Source organism: Xiphophorus couchianus, chromosome 1, assembly GCF_001444195.1.
Source record: "Xiphophorus couchianus chromosome 1, X_couchianus-1.0, whole genome shotgun sequence".
In the NCBI taxonomy this organism is placed as follows: Eukaryota; Metazoa; Chordata; class Actinopteri; order Cyprinodontiformes; family Poeciliidae; genus Xiphophorus; species Xiphophorus couchianus.
In genome coordinates, this window is record NC_040228.1 from 11,125,838 (window position 1) to 11,149,003 (window position 23,166).

At 37.2% G+C, this 23,166-nt stretch overlaps 1 protein-coding gene across 2 annotated transcripts in view; it reads right to left on the minus strand.

Annotated features, from left to right (window-relative positions):
* Positions 1-18,754, minus strand: part of LOC114133622 (kazrin) — a 151,235-nt gene extending 132,481 nt beyond the window's left edge. For both annotated transcript variants that reach the window (XR_003593266.1, XM_027999774.1), the window contains exon 1: positions 18,263-18,754. Coding sequence is in view for 1 of the 2 variants with exons in the window: in XM_027999774.1 (XP_027855575.1) it covers positions 18,263-18,338 (76 nt within the window). In the remaining variant the exon portion in view is untranslated. The remainder of the gene's footprint in view (positions 1-18,262) is intronic.
* Positions 18,755-23,166: the final 4,412 nt, after the last annotated feature.

The window sequence follows — 23,166 nt, forward strand, 5'->3', positions numbered from 1 at the left end:
TAGATTAATGTGTTGCGCAACAACAAAATTCTATCATCACTACGGCTGACATTTCCAAACAAACAAGCTCAGAGGAGGAAATTTGACAAGTTGGGATTGAAGGCAGCGCAGATAAGAAGGAAACGAAGGACCTGAAGAGGAAGCCCGTGTCCCTCCCCGAGGTGAGAGTCAGGCAGAAGTCAGAGTAATGAATATGTGAACAGGGGCGTTTGTCGCCTGAATTTCAAGACACTTTAGTCAGTCTGAGTGTCTGATAAATCTCTTTAGTCATTAAAAACAGACCCTAGAATGTGCATAAATGGGAGTTTCGGCCTCAACTCTATTTCATTTTATTTTATTTGGGGTGATTAAAAGGCAAAATGCCACATTTTATCACTTTTTATGGAATATCAGCATTAATTCACTAATTCATAACAGCAGAATTTGTGTGGATCCGGTTTCAGTCAGGATTTGAGGGGTGCAATTCTTATTGCACAATCACAGTGCCCTCTACTTGGCAAGACTAGAAATCAAAGACCATCTCACTGAAGGTGAAATGTTGAATGTAAAAAAAAATTTAAAAAAAGACATCGAAAGCCTGCAACATTTCAACCACTTGGTTGCAAAGAAAAACAAAACAGTCCAATGTGGTAATCAGTTCCCCCCCTTGTGATAGTGGGCTGGAGAACGCTGCATATTAGGTTCACCTACACAATCCACTTCATCTTTAAACTAATCACTACACCATCTATCACTACACCGACTTGTCTACAGCATATTACACCCAAACAAAATTACAAAAGAAAACAAGATAAATGGCAACGTGAGAACATGGTCAGAAATCTTTGACATAACAGCAGATCATCTCCTTCTTAAAAATAATATTTCTTGTTCTAATGTTAGTCTGAAACATTAGAACAGAAGAAATACATCATAAAGATAACACTGCAAAAAACATGTCAACTGGTCAAGATAAAAAAAAACGAGAGGCTCAAAAGGATTATATGGCAGTCATAACATTTTACAGCTTGTATTTTAGTTTATCCAAATATAAACCAATTTGGCAAGAAAATGTCTCTAGTTTGGCCTCAACTTTATTTCCTTTTCGTTTAATGACACGTTAGACAAAATGAAAACCAAAAACATTCATCAAAGTAGCTAACTTTAGCCATGAGTAGTTAAATGGGCAAACATAAATCAACATTTCTTGATCTATGTTTTGCATTTATTTACAGCCCTTTCAAAATCTGTATTTTTACCAGTCTGTGAAAATATCAAATCATATGACCTAAAACGTAAAGACAATAAAATTGTTGAAATGTGATTCTGAAAATCAGATTTTCCTCATTCAGTTCACTGCAAATAACATGAAAGCAATTTCAACAGGATATATAACATTAACACAAATGTTATATATTTGTGTTATATATAACACAAATATATAATTTGCTATATATGTAAAGCAAATATCGATCAAATTAAAATATATGGTCATTGATCACAAAAGCTACATTATGTGCCAAAATCAATACCACTATTTGGTTTAAATGAACCATAACCCCTGAAATGCTGACCTTTACCCTGCATATTGATTATCCAACACTGATTGCCTTTCTGGTAATCACCAAGTTTCTGAAGCAACAAGTTACAACTGTATGATCTAAAAGTATAAGTTAAATAACAAAATATTAATCAACTGAATGCAGCACAATCAGTAATATAAGGTGTACAACAAAAGTTATTGGGAATCTCTGGACAAATGTGCTAACAGACATCGACATTTCTTGTAATATAATTTAATTATTTTTAAAATTAAGTAATCAGCACTGCACCTACATTACTTTTTAACCTAGTTTTTAAATGAGTACAGATAAATTATTAGGCAACTGTGGCAACACTGGTGACTAGAGATCCAACTGCCTTCAACAAGAATGGAAAATACAGCAAACTATAGTGAGTGTCATTCTGCATCTACATGTAAAGCCTGAAATAGATTTCACCTGCAGCTTGCCTTCAGCAAATATGAAACTAATGACAGAGAGCCAGAGGTATAGGCTGAAAGGTCTGTACAAAAAAAGAATATCTATAAAGTTGAAATTTGACCTTCGTGTCATTTATTTTACTTGAATATTTTGAACACAAATGTGAATGCGCCCAATTACAACCAAGAACTGAGGACCAAGTGCTAAGGGTGTCATATGTTCTCATTTCATTATACCAAATAGAAAAAGGTGCACAACCAATCAGAGTTAAGCGATAAAGCAAAAAAACTTGGAGAAATTATAAATTTTTTTTGCACATGATGTCATTGATTACATCGGTTCAGGTGTGCATTGCCAAAAGTGAACCTGCTGCCTTAGGACATATAGTTTATAGTCATTCAATTGTACGCTTAAAAAATGTACCAAAAATAAATCTGGCTAACCAATCACCTCAGTTTGTTCGGTCAACATAACAAAACTGAATACTTAGCTACAAAATGTTTTATTTCTGAAGGATTATTCACCATTTTCTACTAAAAAATGTTTTAAAGTAAAACAGCTTTAATAGTCTCTATAGACTTTGTTTTACATCATTGAATTCAACAGCCACTTCTATTGTGAAAGCTAATACCTTTAAAAATGGTTTAACCTTTTCTCCACCATACATAAACTCAAATCTCTCCAGTGTAAGTTGCAAAATTAAAACAACCGGATCTGTAGAATAACATCTACAGAAGAAACACATGATAAACATTGCAAAAAACATTTCAAGAGGTCAAGAAAAAAAAACGACAGACTTTAAAAGATTATATTTTGTTTCAATCGTAACATTTTACAGTTTAATGTTTTAGTTTATTGACTCTAAACAGTTCCTGAGAGGACAAGCCATTACCAGTGCTATCCAATACTGCCCCCTATTGGCAAAAGTCAAGATAAAACATTGAATAACATGCTCTTACATCATTTTGTCGCACCACAAGATGAATGAAAATTTTTTAAAAAAGGAAATCTTTGATCAGAAAATAATGTTTTGGTTCCCTGACAATTTATATTAAGCATTGCAATAAATTGTAATAAGATATATATACTACAGATTTGTACTTCACATTTGTAGGACTGCAAGTTTCTTGGTAGATGACATACATAATTATGAAAATCGGGTCTCTATAACAATGTGAAACCTCTAAAAACACAATCAGTGAAATAAAATCGACTATGTATTTCTGAATGTTTATGTGTAATATAAACATTCAGAAGTGCAGACTTCAAATTAAAAGCAGTTCAATATGATTGTATTACCTAGGACGACAGCTGGCATAATAATTACAATTATATTTCCCATGCTAATAATTTTTACTAAAGTAACAAAAAAAAGTTACATGTTCGTTTTTGAAGAAATGCTAATTATTCCTTCATGACAAATTGATAAGGCAGAATATTTCACGATTAAATAACATGTTATCTTTATACGGAGGATACATGCCGACACATTATGCAGCCACAAATCCACGTAACGCCACCCTGCCTCCGATACCCACACGAAATTTTCACGGTGGGGATGAAGACAGAGAGATGGTAGAGAGACAGAGACAGAGAGACAGCACACATCACTGGCTTGGTGGAACTGAACCCCCTGGGGGCCCGGCAGCTGTGAATCGGCGAGCAGAACCCTCATCTCCACAGAGCTCATTAAACCCCACTAATCGTATCTGTAACTGCTGTACGGGGTGGAATAAAAGCAAAGCAGCAGATATAGGATGTGCTTTTCCTGGAGGTGTAGGGTTGTGCACTTCAAAACACTAGGTGGGCGTGAGCGCGTGTGTTGGGGTGTGTGGGTGTATTTATGTGTGCGAGTGTATGTTTGATAGAGAAATCTGGCAGTGGTTCACCTTTTTTTTTTTTCCTCAACCAATTTTTTTTCCCTCCAGCAAGAAACGCGCCCCCCTCAAAATCCTCCCCATTTTCTCCGCTCAGACTTCCATGAGGTTTCTTCATCTGTCTGTCCTCGTTCTCGTGTTTTTTGTGCTCTGCTTGAAACGACGTTCTCAGCTGGTTGAGTGGATTACACTGGCTCCATTTCAGCAAGAGATAATAGAGCAGAATAATCAGAAACAGAATCTGATTCAAAAGGCATAGACAAAAAATAAATAAATCACCAAACAAATTATGTTGGGGGTTTTTTTGTGTGTGTTCGTCGTGTAAAATCATCTTCTGGTAATCTGGCCTCATAAACAAACATAAGGCTCTGTCGAGTTGAAAGGAAAAAAATCATCATGTCTGCTGCTATGAAGGCTCTGATTGTTTTTGATTTTGGTCGCAGCCAACACAAAGCCTTACTTGCCGAAACAGGAAGACTTGAGTACACACATCCCAACGCAAAACCTAAGAGTGAATAAACCGAGTTATGTGAACTGTGTGTATTTGAAAAGCCTCTTCGTAGAGAGAGTGGGTGGTCTGAGCGTGTGCCTCTTCAAAACCCATCACTGAAGTAAAAAAAAAAACTCTTTTGCTGCTTCTTTTCACTGTCAAAGTTTGGATCTAGGACAGGCATCTAGAGGCATATCTTTGCCTGCGCTCATTTCAAAAAGAGACGTTCATTTGTTTGTCATTGTTAATCCCTAGGTATGGATCCATAAGTTAAACATTGGAAACACCGTGACAGTTTTACTCAGAGGTGCAGCCTTGTTTTTCTACATACAGAAGGTGTTTTGTTTTCCTCAATCTTATTTTTAAAGCAGAACACAATTTGAACTGCATGCATCATCACATTGTATGAGATTTTTAAAAACTTGAAACAAATGAAATACTATCTTTTTCATTGTTTTTAAAGCCAAGTAATTTTTAAAAATACCCTATAAAACATGAAGCACTTCCACATATGGATGATGGCGTAGTGTCCACAAGGCCCCGTCCTGAACCTCTTACAGTGCAGACAGAATAAATTGTTAGACAAATAAAAGATCTTATTAAAAATAATCTCTTCAATACATGTGCTTGCCTTTTTTGCAACACAGAATAAAGGATGAATTTCTACTACAAAACTCATCATTCCAGGAAACATGACTGAGCTTCGTGGAAGTATAATCTCTTGACCTACAAAACAAATCGTCTCCACTGGAAACAAGATTATACACTAGAAAGCTTGGATTTAAGGAAATAAACCTCTTAAAAGCCTAGGAAAAGGATAATACTATTTATGCTAGGTGGTATTCAGTTGTGGAAGGCTTAAAATTAGTTAAATTTTAGTAAATGTAAAATGGAAGCTTTCTTGAGTGGTTTAAAAAAGTTTTTCTGGTGCCGGCTGAAACTTAGGGGAGATTATTCCTCCACAGCCAAAACCCTGGAATGATCTGCCTGTGCAAATTAGGAAAGCTACTGCAGAGGAGACTTTTAAATCCCGGTTGAAAACTCACTTTAACTCAGTGCCTTTTAAATCTGTGGTTAATTGACATTGCGTGAATTATTGTTTTTAATGGTGTTTTTTATGCTTTGTAATTGTGCTGTGGCTACTGAGTTATATCCATGCTGTACAGCACTTTGGTCAACCATGGTAACAAATTGCTAGGGATGTGAATTAAAGACTTAAAAATCACTTGGTGCCAGTTTAACGCTTCAAGCCACTGATTGGAGACAAAGCCTCACTGTAAAATGTCCATATAACCATGCTTTATAAACTAATATTTGAGCAAGAGGATTTGCTATTACAACTTTTGACTTGGGTGGGTGTTGTTGCCTGCATTGATGTCTGAGTTTTGCAATTCCAATGTAACATCACTTGCAGATTTACTTGTGCATACAGTTTTTCCTTTTACATTAATCTTAAATGCATACTTGAAAATAAGTAATTGCCTGCACCTGAAAAGAAAAAAAAAAGTTTTTAAAATGTCATTTAAATTTTAAGAAAACCTTCTATTTTATGATGCTTTTTAAAAAACAAACACTGGCAAAGGTTAAAGTGATGCTATGTATTCATGTGAACAAGAGGGCAGAGTTTGATTAACACCTGACAAGACAATTCTCTTTTACATTTAGCTGATGTAGCCTCGAGGTTGGAAGCTGCTGTCACAAAGCAGAGACACAAGAAAATCATCTGCCAGGGTGAAGGGTAAAAGTTTAGAACTGATTGGTTGGTTTCATCTCACTATTATTTGGGCTATTATTAAACTGCAAAATACGAGTCATTTTAAAATACTAAAATCTCAAGATATACAGCATAATCCAACTGTGTTTTTAGTTTTATGTCTCAGGAAATCTAACAAAATGGTCACTCCAGAGCCAAATCTACACATCTTTATGCCATCCATCAACCCACTTTGTTATGTTTCAAATATACTTTGGCAGACCTGTGTGTTGAGTATTTTTTGCGGGTTTTGCTCAGGAGACGAGACTCAGTGATGCTGAAAAAAAACATCGTTTACATGACTTAGTGCATATTGCTACAGCCTTATTTGATTTTTTTCCCTTCTTTTAATTTTGTTTATGTTGCAAGTGTTGGTACAGTTGGAGCTTCCTGCCTGCTATCTCTGCTGGGGGATTAGGTGCAGATCCCATCCAGATTGGCTCTTCCTGTTTAAAGGCTCATCCTCCACATTATTAACTGGATCGTCAGCAGGAGGTCCAGCCAATCCCAGAAGAGGCCTCCTTATTTAAAATGCTGACTTCCAAACAGCTGTGTTTGTGAGCAGATTGCATCTTTGTTAGGCACTTTGATAACTTTTGACTTGGCTGCTGTATTTTCAATCTTTATTTGAACTAACAGATTTTGCTTGCTGCCTGGCTAGTTTGAAATGACCTGTGTTTTAGTTCAAGTTTCTTGTTTCGCTTTTGTGTGAACTAGTTTCAAGAGCTGGTGCTTGGTTTGTATCCTGGTTGACATTTCAGGGCAGAGTTAAAAAATGTCTGAAGGCAAAGTAATTTCAATGATTTAATTTTTATCTAGTGTCAATTAATTACAATGTCGCCAGCATAATGAATGAGATATTTCCCCTTGTATTATCCGCACATTGAAGGGTTCATTAATAGACAAACTTCCACACATAAAGCAAATCAGAATTGGTCAGAAGCTTAATAAAACAATGGAGTTGACTAGTCATAATGACACTATAAAATCAGGAGCCAGATTCGTACCTTCTTATTGATGTGCAGATATAATTCTTGATGTATTTTATTGCTTTTTTTAACTGCTCATACTTACATATTTTTTTCATCCAATTTAAAGGCTGTTCCCTTGCAGCTCCAAAGAGCCCAAACTGAGGCAGTGCCTCTTAAATTCCTGACATTGTAATTACGTCATAAAAATTTTACTTACAGTATACAGTAGCGTGAGGCAGCTTCAAATGTTCAGAATTTATTTTATTTTTTTTAATCACAAGTCTCTAACCGCAGCTGTCCCATAACAGAACCATAGTAAATGGATACACTCGTTATGTATTTATGAAGTCTGGTTATGTTAAAAGATTAGGACCAGTGGATAACTATCAATGTTTACAGAGGTTAGTTGGAAAGTTAATGCCCAATACCTTAGTGGATGTTTTTGATGCTAAAATAATTCTGCCCAGACTCAAAAATAAACATAACAACCACGGTCCCATTAGCATTAAACTGCTTTTTAATCCGTGTAGTGTACGGTGGGTAACAATGACCTCACGTATGAAACACTAATGCGCATCTGTGACTGCAGTAGCTCTGTGACGCCACCACATGCATGGCAGCATTTAGTCATTTAGACATGGTGAAGACAATCTAATGAAGTTCCAAGCATTATAATAGAAAAAAGGGGGATACAAGTCATTTTTAAGTAATGGTTGCTATTGGTTGTTCTGAATGTTTCAGAGACTGAGTTTTTTGGGACTTTATCATCACTTGAGTTTACAAAGAACGCTCCCAACAAAAGTTGTATGGACAAAAAAAATCCTGAACTCAAAAGTCAGGACAATCGCTATGCTCATACCAGATGATGAGAAGGGGACTGAAGCTCAAATAACTACTTGTTACAAATGAAGTATGCAGAACACACAACAGGTGAAAATGGACCACAATAAGCGCAGACTGGTGTGCTCAGTGGCAAATTTCACTTTGAGAATTTAAAAGGAAAACTACTGACGCTCAGAAAGCATAAGAAATAAAGTTAATTATACTTTGTTTAGGCCTTGAAGAAAGAAACATAAAAATTTACATGAATTTCCCCTGCAGGAAATATTCACAAAAATTTATTAGACCTTAGATCTGTATTGCAGTCATAAGGGGACATCAGAAAAAACAAAGAAATGCAAATAATGCTCTTCAGAACTCTAATACACTTTGAAACATAATTACGGTGTAATGTAGTGACTAAATATTTCCCACAAAAAGGAAATTAAAGTGACTACATCCTATCTTGGCATGTATTATTATGTTGTATATTTTTCTAAATCAAAAGGACAAGATCTGAAGATTTCAATTTGCTACCTAGGTAGTCAAATAATTAGCAAAAATAAACAGAAAGTAGGTCATGGTGTCAGTTTCACTTTCATTTGATTTTGAAAGTATATCTTCATTAGCATAGACAACGTTTGCAGAGTGATGCATGAGATTAAGTTATATTTTTATCAGGTAATTGTTGCAGTGTTTCAGTAGCAGCACAAAGCCGATAAACTAATAATCAATCATAATCAGTGAAGTGTAGCACGATAAGGCAATTTTGTAAAATGGGTCTTCATACAGAAGAAGCAATCAGTACTCAAAGTCTAATAACTTGCAGTCCAATAAACTTCAAAAAGTCCAGTACGATTCTGTCAAAGATGATCAATATTTTCAAATAAATTAACTATGACTGACAGCACTGAAACTGCAATGTGGCCAGAGCACCTTTGGCTAGCTTAGCGTTCACATAAGGGTTGCAAACAGTCACACATAAGCTGCCCACCACTGGGAAAACATTGCATATAGTTATTAAGGATGTAATCAATGGCTGGAAAAAGACTAATATCTGAGATAGAAATGTCTGTGCTCTAAGCAACAAAGGGGAAATGGAATTAATTTTCATTAAAGCTGGCTGACATCAGGAAACGAAAAAATCATTACAGCATTTCTGTGACAAGACAATGCAGTACACTTACTTAGTCTTGTTTGTGTTGTGAAACAGCTAAATGTATATCGAGCAAACTTGAATTAGCTGAAGGGACAAATGAATTATGGCGACAGATTACCATTTGGAAATTGTTCTTTTAAAAAAGCGTCCTCAGCCTTACAGATGAATCTTACCGACCGGGTTAATGAACAGCTTTATTACTTTATGCGAGGCTTCAGTCAGCTTTCTGTGACTTTTCAGCCTGCTGTGCTGTGACAACATAACACCTCAGCTAGAGTGAGATAACTCCCTAAGGCAGTGAGACCTCGAAGATAATTACAGCAGAAGATGTTGAGCTTCTACACAAGAAAAAAAACCATTCCACTAATCTTAACTTTATGACAGCATTTGCTGGAAGATTCCTACTGACATTATATAATGATTAATGCATGTTTAATACATTATTTGAGATGTAATATTATGTTATATAGTTGGAAGTATAATGGCTGAAAGACCTAAGCAATTTTCTCAATAAATCAAATAATCTGTGGGGATTTGTAGGATTTTGGTGCCACTGCGGAAATGAAAAGTTATGAATATGTCAGAAAATACATAAAAGCGCAGCAAAATAAAATAAAATAAAAAATGCTAAAGTTGGCAGGAATATCTAAAAAAAAAAAAATTTACTTGTCGGTTTTTCATTGTAGGAAATATTTTCAGCTAATTCTGCAGGTGAAGTACGAAGCTCTCCACCTCATGTTCCTCCACTGTTGGGGTGATTGCTTTACTTCAAACTCTTTATACTTTGCCTTGTAATCTTGTATGTGTACAGATTTAAAGACTAAGTCTTTATCACTCATCGTCGATCCCTTGTCTCACAGAGGGAAGCTCAGCAGAGCTGGATCATCTGGAATGTAGAGCAAAGGTGCCTGAAGTGAGGATTTGAAGGAAAGGACGAGGATTGACATGATTGGCAGGGGAATTGTGAAACTCCTGTAGCATCATCCACCTGCTACTGAAGATTAATGGAGCTAAACAAGAAACCCTTGCAATTTAACTACAGAAACTGATGAAACACCATGAAGGCCAGTGGTGATGTTTGATGCTCGACTCTGAATTAATAATCAGACAGACTGAAGGTTTTACGTTCTTTTTAATACAAAAATAAGATTTAAAGCTCTCGGTTACACCCCTTACTTTTGGACTACAACTTTAAAAAATTGCATAAAAATTAACAAGTCAATTTTTTAGCAAGTTAACAAGCTTTAACTTGTAAAAATTTCCATAGACACGCTGGTAATGTCTGAAGTGAAGGGTGACTGCAGGGAAAACAGTTTAAAAGGTTAAAGAAAACAGCCATAACATGTATGTTTGAACAAATTCTCAGTACGTGCCCCAGCAGATGCGACTCCCTGCCTGATAGTTAACATCTAGTCCTGGCAGTTTGTGGTCTGCTGCTGTGCAACACCACAGGTTGACAGAATGATCAGAAGAGACCAACAGAGAGCCGACTAGTTTTGTACACGAGTCGGCCACTGATGTCAACAGAAGTCAAGCCACGATGTTGGATGGTGTTTTGATGGAAGGACCTTCTTTTCTTCCAGCAGGAATGTAGATCACGATACTGGAAGTTTCCCCAACATATACTCTGTATTTAAAATACTCATTTATTGAATTTAAAGCAGCTCTCACCACAAAAACAGTGACATGACTTCCTTAATCAACAAAACTAAATATGCAATATTTCATACCAACTTCCCCAGAAATCTCTGAAGGTTTCCTTCCACAGACTTTTGGGTAAGTCACTGTAATACTGTAATAAACATTAAAGTGTAGAGGAACATCTAATATTCAGCTTCCCCTCTGTATCCTCATCCCTGCAGGGCTGGCTTTTAAAAGTAGGATGGACTTCAAAAACAAAAAGGACTTGAAAAACAAAATGGAACCTCACTTCTAAGGCCTTAATGAAATTTAAACTGTGCTTCAAACATCAAAAAAGCTGAAATCTGAATTGAATCGGATATCAGTCACTTCAAAGCTACATAGACACTAACGAATCTCATAAAAGGCCGTTTGTCAGTTTTATTTCTCACACAGATTTGCAATCTAAAAACACACAATTAGCTCTTCTGGAAGCAGGATGTTGCTGAGCCATACAGTTGTTTGCTTAGGTCAAAGAATAAATCCAATATAAAAGTCAGAGGAAATTACTTTTATGTAATTTGTTGGACCTCCCTGTGCTTACAGGAAGGTCCAACATTGCAGTGGTTCTTTGACAAGTTTCCCAATCATTGCCGTCTTTAATTTAAATATCATTAAATATAATTAAAAATCATTTGATATCATTACATCATTCTCGTTGCAAGACATTTCCAGCCTATTGCTTTGTGTTTGTTACCCTGTCATGTCTAATGCATTTATGTCCAGATTAAATGTTTCTGTGATCATTATTATTCTGCGAACTACAACGGGATTTAGATTGTACTCTAACACCAAAAGGTTTTTGTTCCTTGCTGTCGTGTCGTGCAATGCAAAATAATCTGTACTTCTTAAATTTTTTAAATAAACTGTGTGCTAAATTGAGATTTAGTGCAATGAACAAATTAACCAATTGTTGGTCAATTTGTGGCCTACTTGATTAAAAAAAGGAGCGAAATTGTGATTTTTATTTTAATAATCAGAAAGGTTTGATCTGCTTAGTAATAATTTAGAGGCTTGGTGTATTGTTTTATGAACCTGCTTCAAACTTTGCTGCATCGTTGGTGCAGCTGTCAGAGATGTTGCCTTACATGAAGAAGGGTCTAATTTTACATTTTGGCTGGAATCTTCTGCATGGAATTTGAGTTAAAATACTTCAAGTGCTTATAAAACACAGCAAGGGCAAAACCTCTTATGGCTGCAGACTCAGGCACCCGTCTACCCTGGATGGGCTGCACTGAAACAAATTTTGTTGTGCATTTGTACAATGACAATAAAGGACGATTCTGATGCCGTAAGTAATTCCAAAGAACACACACCACTAACAGATATGAATTACAGTACAAACTTAACATTCTCCAGTTATCTTTCACTACAGGCCAAACAGTTAGACACATCTTCACATTTCTGTAGACTAGAATATCTTACTTGAGAATCAGTAAGAGTTCTATAGACATTAATATACTGTACATTAACTGCATCACCCGACTTTGCTTTCAATATTTTGTACCATTTCCTCAGTTTACCTTTGATTACATATTTATGTAGCTGCTGAATAAATGTCAAGGAAAACAAAAACAACAAAAAAAAAACTAGTGCAATGTTTTAGAGTTTAGTGGATTTGCAGGTGCTTAAACCTCAGTATAAGAACAAAAACAAACCAGCTGACATATTGCAAATATGTTGCACTGACGTCAAGGCTACCAGTTACAGAAAGCAAAAGAGCAAAATCTAGGCTGTAAAAAATAATTACAGTATAAAGCAATTCTGATAACGGACTACATAACTTTTGAAATTTGCTGTTATTGAAAGTTATAGCAACTGCATTCTTTTGTAGTTTAGCCACAGTAGACATGCACAAATTCTGACTAGGTATGGATGTAGACTGAAAAAAATAGCCAAAATAAGATTTTGCTGTTAAATACTGATGCAGACGTTATTGACGTTTGTAGAGGCTGCACATTGAAAAACTGCAGATGATCGCATGAAAAGTTATATCTGCATAGCAAGATATGCTAAACTGTAATTACAGCAAAGCAATTTCTACACCTTCAACATCGCATCTCCACACTGTCAAACATCACTTTTATGGCCTCCGTCGTCCTGAAGATAAAATCTGTAAGCTTATTTCCTGCCTCACTGAACCCAGTCTCCCGCCAATGCTCCCTCCTGAGAGGAAGCATAGAGACAGAAATCTCCGTAACAATTTTAAACACGTGTAATTTGTATTCAGAATGACCCCCGTGTGTGACAGGCTGAGCAAACATCCAAACCTTATATTAGAAAAACAGCTCAGTGGAAGATAGAAACGGGATGAGGCGGAAGAGGGGCTGCCTGCTGACTCCTCAGTCGGGTTCCTTTCACAGCTTGCTCATTCATCTGAAGGCTAATAGAAACTCGAGTTGTCCAATTCTAAGATCTAAAGGGAAAGGGTGACATGTAAAATGCTCAGACCATGCCAGGTGTGCCACAGAAGAGACTTCAGTGACTTTTTTTTTTCTGTCAGAGGATGACAATAAAAGTAGCTTTCCTCACACATTCTCGCAAACATCCTGATAAACGTTTTTTACAAGACTTCAAGGTTTTTAACTATGGCTGATTGGACACAAAGGGCAGCTTTCTAATTCGTCAGATTTTGATTGGATTAAATTTCTGATGCGAGTGCAATGTTTTTTTTTTACCTCATGTGAAGATAACTCAGCCAACTGGTGCAGATGGATGATCTGCATTCATCCTTGTCTAACTTGTCAATCAGAGACTTAGAGAAAATGTATGTCTGAGGACGTTACATAACTATTTAACTAATCAACTAAGCTGACTCCATACATGGAGAAAAAGTTATTTTTATCGACTGAATCACTGCTAACTAATTTCTGTAAATTTGTGATATGTTTAACTTATTAGGGAGCAGCTGAACTGCATATAAAGAAGTCACTAAAGCAAAAAAATAAATCCTGCTTACCGATACTCATCAGCAAAACATGCAGCAAAAGCAGCAAGTTCTCTGAAATGACTTTTCAGGATTCTGAAATTGTGCAACATGTTTTACAAGTTACAATGTTTCACCAAGTGAAAAGTCTCCTAATCATGAAAGTAATCACTAAATCTGTCATTTTTGGAAGTTAATCAAGTATCATTATCTCAAAGTCAAAGACTCTTAGTAGTGTGAATCATTATGTTTTCTCACAAAACTTAATTTGTCTAAATAATATGCAAAATGCGAGCTTAATGCAAATCAGTATTTAAGTAAGATGTGTGAGAAAAAATATTCTGTTACAGAACAGAGAACCAGTTATCATCAACTGGTTCCATTCACAAACCATTGAAAACGTACCTCTAGGAAAAAAAACAAAAAAAGCTAACTAAAAATGTGAATCATATAAATAGAAAAAGCAATAACGGGAACCAGATTGAGTATGTAGTCCAACTACACAAGCAAAGTTCCTGCAACGTGACTTCGTCCACATGATTAGCAACACCAGCAGCGTGAAGCTAATCTCTAACTGCAGGAAAGCCCACCAGGTAAGGAGGTGTGAGGAATCTGAGCGAGTTTGCTGGAACCATAATATAAGTGGCAGAAGCAGAGGAATTAATCACTTCAAAGAAGACCAAAATATGTCCAACACCTGCAGTGGTCATGCATTAAAACTTCAAATCTTGCTCACCTGAGCGCCGGTTCACCAGCAGCTTGCTGAGGTATTGAGAGGATATTTGAGGAAACAGAGTTTATCTGTCTTTTAAACAAAACTTGTATTATTAGTACCTCTGATTTTTGAATCTGAGAACATTTACAAGAGAATGCACCAAATTTAGATGCCATTATCAAAGAAGTTTAGGATGAGAAGCTTCTTGTACAGTTAAACACAATCATCCACTCTCCCCAACTAAGAAAGCTTTCTTCAGGTGAGATCAACTGTTTTTCAGACAGATTATGCCAAACAATTGTTGAATATATTGTGTGCTTTTGGGTTTCTATTATGTTGAAATGTAAAAGGATTTTGGGCCAAAATTTACTGATATTTATCATTTTATGTATCTTCACAAAAATATCTAAAAAACGCAATTTCACTATGGATGGAGACGTTTTGAATCAACTGTAGTGTCAAAGAAATAGTCATTTTTCAGGAGCCAAAACTTGTTCAACTACAGGTAGGACTTGTTTCAGATTCCCAGTTCATCTGCTTCTGTCTCCTTTGAGCCGAAGCATTATGACAGAGTTATTTTTAGAATATGGAAAGACAAAAATAATTGAAAGAAATTTACGTAATTGTTTCCACCAGCTTCACACAACCAAAACACATAGATACAGAAAGGGAAAAGCACCACAAGGGAAAGATAATTAGTGTCTGACATTAATCGCATTACATGCTGATTTATTTTCTAACTAAAAGAAGGTTAATGCCTAAAATTTGGGCCAACAGATGAAGTAAGCCATGAAAAAACAAAACAAAAAAAAAACTGGAAGGTGGTTTGAAAATGTCACAGCCAGGCGATAAGAGATTCTTTTCAATTGCAGAAACAGGGTTCCTCTTAAATTAGCTTTTAAAATGACATGTTGACAGTTTTCTTTGAAGACCGAATCTCTGTTATTTCTATAACATTATGACAAATTTAGACCAAGTCGTCACTGTAAGAAAACATTCTTCTCCTGTACCGGATTGACTTCACAAAAATATACAAGCAGCATTGGGAAATTAACTTTAATTGAGCTCTTCAACTACTTTGGAGCCAGCAAAGGTAATGCTCTTCCAACAACCAGGAGCTGCCGAGGGATTTCTGATAGCGCATCCCAACGCTGAACGCGGAATAAATCACACCACCGGTGGGGAGATGGAGAATTGAAGCCGGATTATGCACCTGGCTCTGCCACGTGAATAAGGTTTTATGAGAAAGGAAAAATTTAGGCAAGAGTTTGTTCTGCCAGGAGACCACCAGAAGGATGTTAATATTCAGGTCTTCAGGCATATGCAACACTCGTTAAATGAATTTTCAAGCAGGACTTTGCATCTGGGAGAGGGACTTCAGATTCAATCATGGGTGACAGCCAAAGCTATCTAAAAAAAAAAAAACCCCTCTAATAATTACTCTTCTAACTTTTAATGTTGTGGCTCAGCACTGTTGTGGATTAGTCTCTTAACGACTGGGTTACACCACAAAAAGCTGCTAAAAATAGAATAAAACATCCATCTCTTATTCAAACACTTTGCAGCTCGCTCACTTTTTTTGCCCCTCTTCTCACCGCTCTCTTTCCTCTTCCCTCCCCGTTTCACACACCCCCCAAAAAAAAAAATCGCAGCAGTGCCGCAGAAGCTTCAAAGAGCATAGATAAGATGGGGTAGCGCAGGAGCGACTGTAATTCAGCACAACACATACAATGGTAATGCCAGTTTCATGAAGCAGAGAGCGGCGTTTCAGTTTAAATCCTCCTCACTTAGACTCGCAGTGAAGATGCTCCAGAGCATGAATGTTTAAGTCTCTGCAAACTTTGGGTGTAATATTTGAAAGCAACATAAGGAGCGCGCTGCATGCTTATGTTTCACAGAACTCCGTTAAGTTCTGTGAAAATAAACGCTTTTGAAAAATTGTGCACATGGCTTTTTGTACTTGATGCAAAACCAATAAGTTAGTTTTATCTCGTAATATTATTTTTTTTTTACTTTAAGTGATCAAGTAAAACAGAAACAGTAAAGCAAAGACATGCAATCGATGCCTGATGTTCAATTTTCTTTTCCATTTACAGTGGTGTGAAAGGCCAAATGAAGGCCTCTATTTTCCTGCAACCTAAACATTAACCTGAAAGAAGGCCATTAAATATTGATGAGAGCATTAGGAAAAAGCAGTAAGGATTTGCTCATTTTGGCACCATCTAATAAATAAATTGTAAACGTGTTTCAGTAGGACTAAGAAAAGGGAAAACATTTCCGCACCGCAGTGGATGAACTCGCTCAGTAGACACAAGCTTGTAATCACTTAAATCTGCAGCAAACCTTCAAGAACCACAACATTACTTGGCATTAGATCAGCCGGGGGTGCATTTTACTGTAGTAAAGTGGCCCCAGGAAACCTTTTTCAAACTTAAAATATAAAGAATGATTGAGTCAATTCCTAAAAGCATACAGAGATGGAAGAATATACTCATTACCTGATAAATACAAAGTTTCAATAGAGTATAGAGCATACAAAGTAAACATTATAGCATGTTTATGTGTTAAATACATGTAGGCTAAACAACTAACACCATTAGTTGATGGAAACAGCCCCACATTACCCCCAAATACATGCTATCCTCCCTAATATTTGATGGTGGCACCACCATGATGTTGAGATGGATGCGTTTCTTCAGCAGAGAAATGAAATTTCTATCAAACCACAGTCCATGGGAAGGTGGAAGAAGCTAAAATCATGGAAACACTGGAAGAAACCTTGTTAGAGCAAGTTGAAGTGTTATGCTAGAAACCAAATCTCATCCCAGTCTCAACAGCAACCAGGACCAGTCAAACTGTAAGCCTAAATCCAATCAGGAATCTGTACCGAGAACTGAAAGACCGCTGTTCACAGTCAAGTAATCTGACAGAGAAAAGCTGGTACAGCAATATCCCAAAAGACTTCCAGCTGTAATTGTACCAAAAGGGAGTTCTACAAGGAATTGATTAAGGGGGACTGAATACAAAGAAAAGCAACACTTCTCAAATTTTTAATTGTAGATCTTTTCCTTCACATAGATAGACATGTGCCACTTTGTGCTCCATCATATTAAATGTCAATGTGGCTTGTGGTTATAATGTAAAAGATCAAAAGCTATGAATACTTTTGCACGGTAATATTTTTAAGTCCTGCTGCAGCTTAATCTTAACATCTGTCAACTACAAAAACACTTCAAACCTCCCTTCCAATACATTAGATACCTCCCCAGCTCAACAAACTATGAACATTAAGAACACTGATGATACATTTAGCTGGATTACTCAATATGGGTGTATTATTGCACTCCACTATTTAATGTCCTGTGTAATTTTTTTTCCCCCGCTTGCTTTTATGTCAGACCTGTGGCTTGTGCAGCCAGGCTGAGATCAAAGGATCACAGTCAGAAAGAAAGTGAGCACACCATCCGCCAGCGCACATGTTCACACCTGACATCTCTCTCACAGCCTATCAGCGCTAACACATCAACGTGTCACTCTGCGTTACTCTGAAACTGAAGCAGAAAATATAAAACCTGAGCGTGCGAGGAAACCACGGCTAAAGTGGAACTGCGTTCTTTATGATGACAAGATTAAACAACGTTGGGAGAACTGAGCGATGAATCCATCAAAAGCTTCTAAAAAAAAAGAAGAAGAGATGCTTCTAGCAGAAAGTGGGACAGATTTAACTGTTGCCTCCCTAAATACCATCGTTGCATAACATTTCCACTTGGTATAATCTACCTTGAACAATAATTAATTAGAAGTGACACCCAGATCACCTATAAGTCTATTTAGGCCATGCATGCAGCAAATCTCAAACAAACAAAAATGCACAAGATGTTTGAAAATGTTCAGTGTGCATCAACACTTACTGGCTTGCATCAGCTGACCCTGGCGCCCAAACACCTGAGAGAAAGGGCTTCGACTGCAGGTGAGCGTCTCCTCCATGGCCGAGCTTTCTTCTTTGGAGTGCACCGAAGGTCAGCTTTCTACACCAGAGTAGTCTTCTCTCTTATTTTTTTCCCCCCCCTCTCTCTTTCTCAGCTGATTTGCCTCCGAAGTCTCTTCACGACCTCTTCCTACGCCTCGCACAGAGAAGATATTTGGTTTCTTCAGTTGCCTCTAAGCTGACTGCAGATCAGCAGATCGTCTGGTCGCCTCCTATGCCGTTGAGAGTTGTGCGCTCTTCTTTGGCTGACGGGAGATCTGTGTGTTGCGCTTGCTCCCTCAGACTGCTCATTAAAGCTCCAGTGTGGCGCTGCTTCAGATGGAGAGCACAGCGTGAACAAAGCAAGAGAGAGGGATAGAGCAATGAGAAGGAGAAGCCTGCTGCAGTGAGAAGACAGACTCTTACCCTTCTGATGAAAGTGAGAGCAGCGATGACTGTGTGTGTAGATATATGCAAATGTGTGTGTGTGTGTGCGTACAACTACCAATGTTAGACCCTTCGTTTCCTCTTTTCCTAAAACTACTGGAGTGCTAAAAAAAGGGGGGAAAAAAAGTGGTTGCCCCCTTACTGATATCGTCTGTAGATTCCATCTGTAATGGAGCAAAAAGTAGTTTCCAAATGATGATTTCAATTTCTAGGGGGGGAGAAAAGCTGGCCCGACCAACCTGGCTCTATGTGAAAAAGTAATTTCCTCCTAAACCTGAGTAATCGTGCCACCCTTGGTTTTTTTATGTCACTGTGGAGGAATTTTGGCACTCTTGTCTTCGCAGAATTGTTTTGGTTTGTCCACATTGCATGTTTTTTTTCACATAAATATCCTACAAACTAGTCTGAGTTGTTTTGAGCTATTTTGAAGGTGAGCTTACCGATATGTGAAGCCTTGCTACATAACCAAAGTCCTGATGGTTTGATATTCTCTTTAAAGACTTCCCATTAGAGAACAGATTTTGACTTTCCTTCAGATACATGCTTGACTAGTTATACAAAGATAACTAGTCAAATTATCTTTGTATGAAATTCAAATTTGTTGGGTGATCTAAAACATTTAAATGCGATAAAGAATAAATGGATCTGGTAAGTAGATTGTTTTTACACCATCTCTTAAATCCATTCCTTTAAGTTGAAATGTATATGAGAACAGGCATGATTAAGAACATTGAAACAGGTTTATAAACCTGTCTTAATGGTTTACAAAGTTGTTTCAATATGCACCTAAGACAGCCGTAGCGTTCTCTCATTTTGAATTGAGGCACACATCCAGAAATGTTTTCCGAGAGCTAAATCTCTGCAAACTAAATTTGCTTCAGAACAGTAAAGTTCCATTCTATTCTTTCCCCAATTTCTTCCAATGCAACCCTACTTGAGGATTATCTCCTAAAAGTAGACAGAGAAAACAGTGAAACAGTGTTTCGTTCACATACTATCATCTTCATTAAGGTTAAATATAGCATCTTGCTAAAGCAGGCAAAAAAATATGCTTTTGCAAGTACCTCAACAAAAAAAACCTATTTTGCACAAACAAACTGAACCATGGACACTAAAATCAGTTTCAAAGTAAAGGGGCCAGTGGATCATTAAAAATGGATCTGCATCTTTTATTAATGTTCCTGTTACCACATCTATTCTGCTCCCACATTAACGGCACTGCAGAGGACAAAAAGCGGTAGTTCCAACAATTCTTTTTCCCTGTGGTTTACCAGCTTGGTTTCACCGCTTTCATCTAGTCATCTATACGTCAGTCAAAATTCAAGCTAAATAGCTAAATGTATGGCAATAAAACAAAGGCAACCTTTCAAAGAGAGAATGCAAGCAAGTCCAATAGTGATCTTTTACAAAACAACTACCAGAGGCCATTGTGCTCATGTTTATGTCAAAAAGAAAAGCGAGGGTTTTCTTTCATCGTTCTGTTGCACAAACTTAAGTATTGTTTTTGATGGAAGCACTGCTATCATAGTGTTAGTCAATCATTAATATTTAAGCAACATGCTTTGGTTTTCTACAGAGAAAAAAATAATCCATCCAAATTAATGGTGCATAACTGAAGCACTCATTGGGTGAGAGGCAGGGAACAACCTAGCCTGGTGAAAACCAGCTCCGTCTGCTACACTTTGCTTCTTACTGATCTTAGCTGTTGAGAGATGATTGCTTGCTGGAGGCATGGACTGTGTTGAGGTTTTAAATTTTGCCCATTAGGTAACATTTGCATGTGACACATGTAATGTGCCAGTTCGAAACCAAGAAGCTTACCAGAAATTGCCTGCGATGTAAACAACCATCCTCCACAGCAAAAAAGGAGGATGAATGGCTTTGTTCACTTCCTCCGTTGCCATTGCTAAAACTACAGGCAGACTACAATTCTAAAACAGCGCAGAAAATCAACACATAACTTCTCCTTCTGTTTGCCAATCGGCCTGCTAAAAACTCTACTGGATGCAGTCCGAGTCAGGGAGGGAAAGACCAGAATGTTCTGGAAGCAAGAACATTTTAGAGCGAAATTGCACAAGAAGGCAATGGTCAGGCTAGGTACACCAATGACAGGGTAGCAAGCAATTAACCTAAAAGTCTTTTTTTTTTTTTTTTAAGTGCCAAGTTCTCAAAACAATACACCCATACATGCATGGATAAATACGCAAACTTCACACAGAAAGGCCCAGCCCAGAATTTGGACCCAGATCAAGAAAACTACACCTGTGCACTCTGCAACTTAGAAATAATTTACAAAAGATCAAGTTTTAAAATGCCACTTCTTTCAAACTCCTTAGACACTGGTTGTATAATTACAGTATTTTGTTGCCTTCATTTCTGCGCACTTCTATAACGAAATCACATTCACGCGACATTGTCACACCATGGTTATATCTCACTGCATTTCTGTTTGTAATTCACCCCTAAAATTGTTTAAGCATGATGAAATTAACAAGTTGGAGATCAAAGGTTTCTCGCCAGACTTGGGGGATAGATGGTTCTGTTTTGTTGCAGATCATCACTGATCTCATGTCCTCACTTCCTTTCATAATTTCCTGGGAGAATTCAACATCGCCGCAGGCTAAAGATCTTATGCTGGGGTTTTTTGAGCATGCAAATGCAGCATTGTGGTTTGGAGTTCCAGCTCAGCTTGTGAGCTCCTCTATCTCCTGGCTCTGGATTGTCACTGTAGGTGCACTGGCACTGCTCAAATTCATGTGTCAGAAATCAGACAGCAACTCCCTCTTACCCAAACACTTCTGAATTGCACCACTGAAATGCCACCTGGTGAGCACGATGCCTTTTAAAGCACAATCACAACAAATCCTTTAAAACTATGCATTTACCAGTGTCTACTTTTCCTCACTTCAATAATAAAGCAGGCCTCTCAAAATATTTGGATATAACAGAGAAAAAATAAACCTACAAAAAAAAAAAGAAAGAAAGTCCAAACCCCCTTGTGATCATTTATTGTGAAAGAATTAAGAGCGTTTAAAGAGTAGAGGTATGAGCTCCACCAGAGGGGAGAACAAATCCAGAAGCCTTTCGACAGATCACAGTAAATTAAAGCAGCTACATTTGCTGCTGCTGAGTTCGGTGCATCTGCATTTTATCACAGCTACTGCCATGACACAAGGGGATGTGGCAATTAAAGAAATATGTCAGCACCTCTGACACTTGGAGCTCCCTTCTGTGAGTAATGAAGAATCATGAAGAAAGATATTTTCTTTAAACCCCAGACATTTGTCTGTAGTAATAGTTGATTTGCATTGGTGCCTGGTTTCCAATTAAAGCCACATTCTCACAGTGCTGCATGTTGCTGAACAATTACAATTAAGCAGAAATTACCTTCTCTGCTAATAATTTAACTGTGTGTGTGCAAATGGAAAACACACAAACCTCGCCCCCGATGGACAAACAGTCAGGAACAACAGTCTGCTTTCGAAGGAATTAGCCATACACTATTGTGAAAGTGCCACAGATGATTCAATTACAACAATTTCAAAATCAGCATTAATTTTAAAAGAAATACTTTAGGCACTTAATGCATGCGGAACCTCTTGTGATGTTGAGCATGAGTTGTGCTTAATCTCTAAACTTAATTAAAACAAAGGTGCATTTATTCTGAAATAAGCAATAAAGTCAGACAGGCTTAAAAACTCTTGTCAGTGCTATAACTGTAACTTTGTTAAATGTGCGCCACACTGAAAGCACTGATGTTCCTTACATGTCATTGTGAATTTAATTGTTCTGCTTTGTTCTATCATGTCAGCTAATGGCATTTTGAAGCTACTTTACACATGTTTGCGTCCTATCAACATGAGGGCATCGTGTGGGAGTTTTAAAGTCTTTATTCTTCAGAGTTATTTTACATGCTGCTCTCTATTTAGATCCATTCCAAATTTACATGATTAGGGGTTTTTTTTTCCTGTGAGAAGTTCTCCCAACTACATGTCATTGCAAACAAATTGCATTTGAACCGTTATGTAATGCTTGGGTTTTTAAAAGATCAGAACACTCTTGAAAAAGGTTTTTATATCTCAAGAGTCTTTTTAAAATTAGATCGAAAGATATCTTTACGGAATGATGAAATGTGGTACAAAACCTTGCAAAAACACTTCATCGTTCTAATCTTAACCTTCAATTTGTCTCAATTGAATTATCTATTAGACTGGCAGAAAGAACAACACAGTAAAGAAAATGTCTTTTTTTACTGGGACTACCCTGTGTTCAGCTAAATCCATCAGTCAATAAACTGACCAGCCTCCCTATTCCTGCTGAAAACAAGGGTCCTTGCAGCATGATGCTGCTTCTGACATCTTTTGCATGGTTATTGATGTTCAGGGCAATATATGAAGGGAT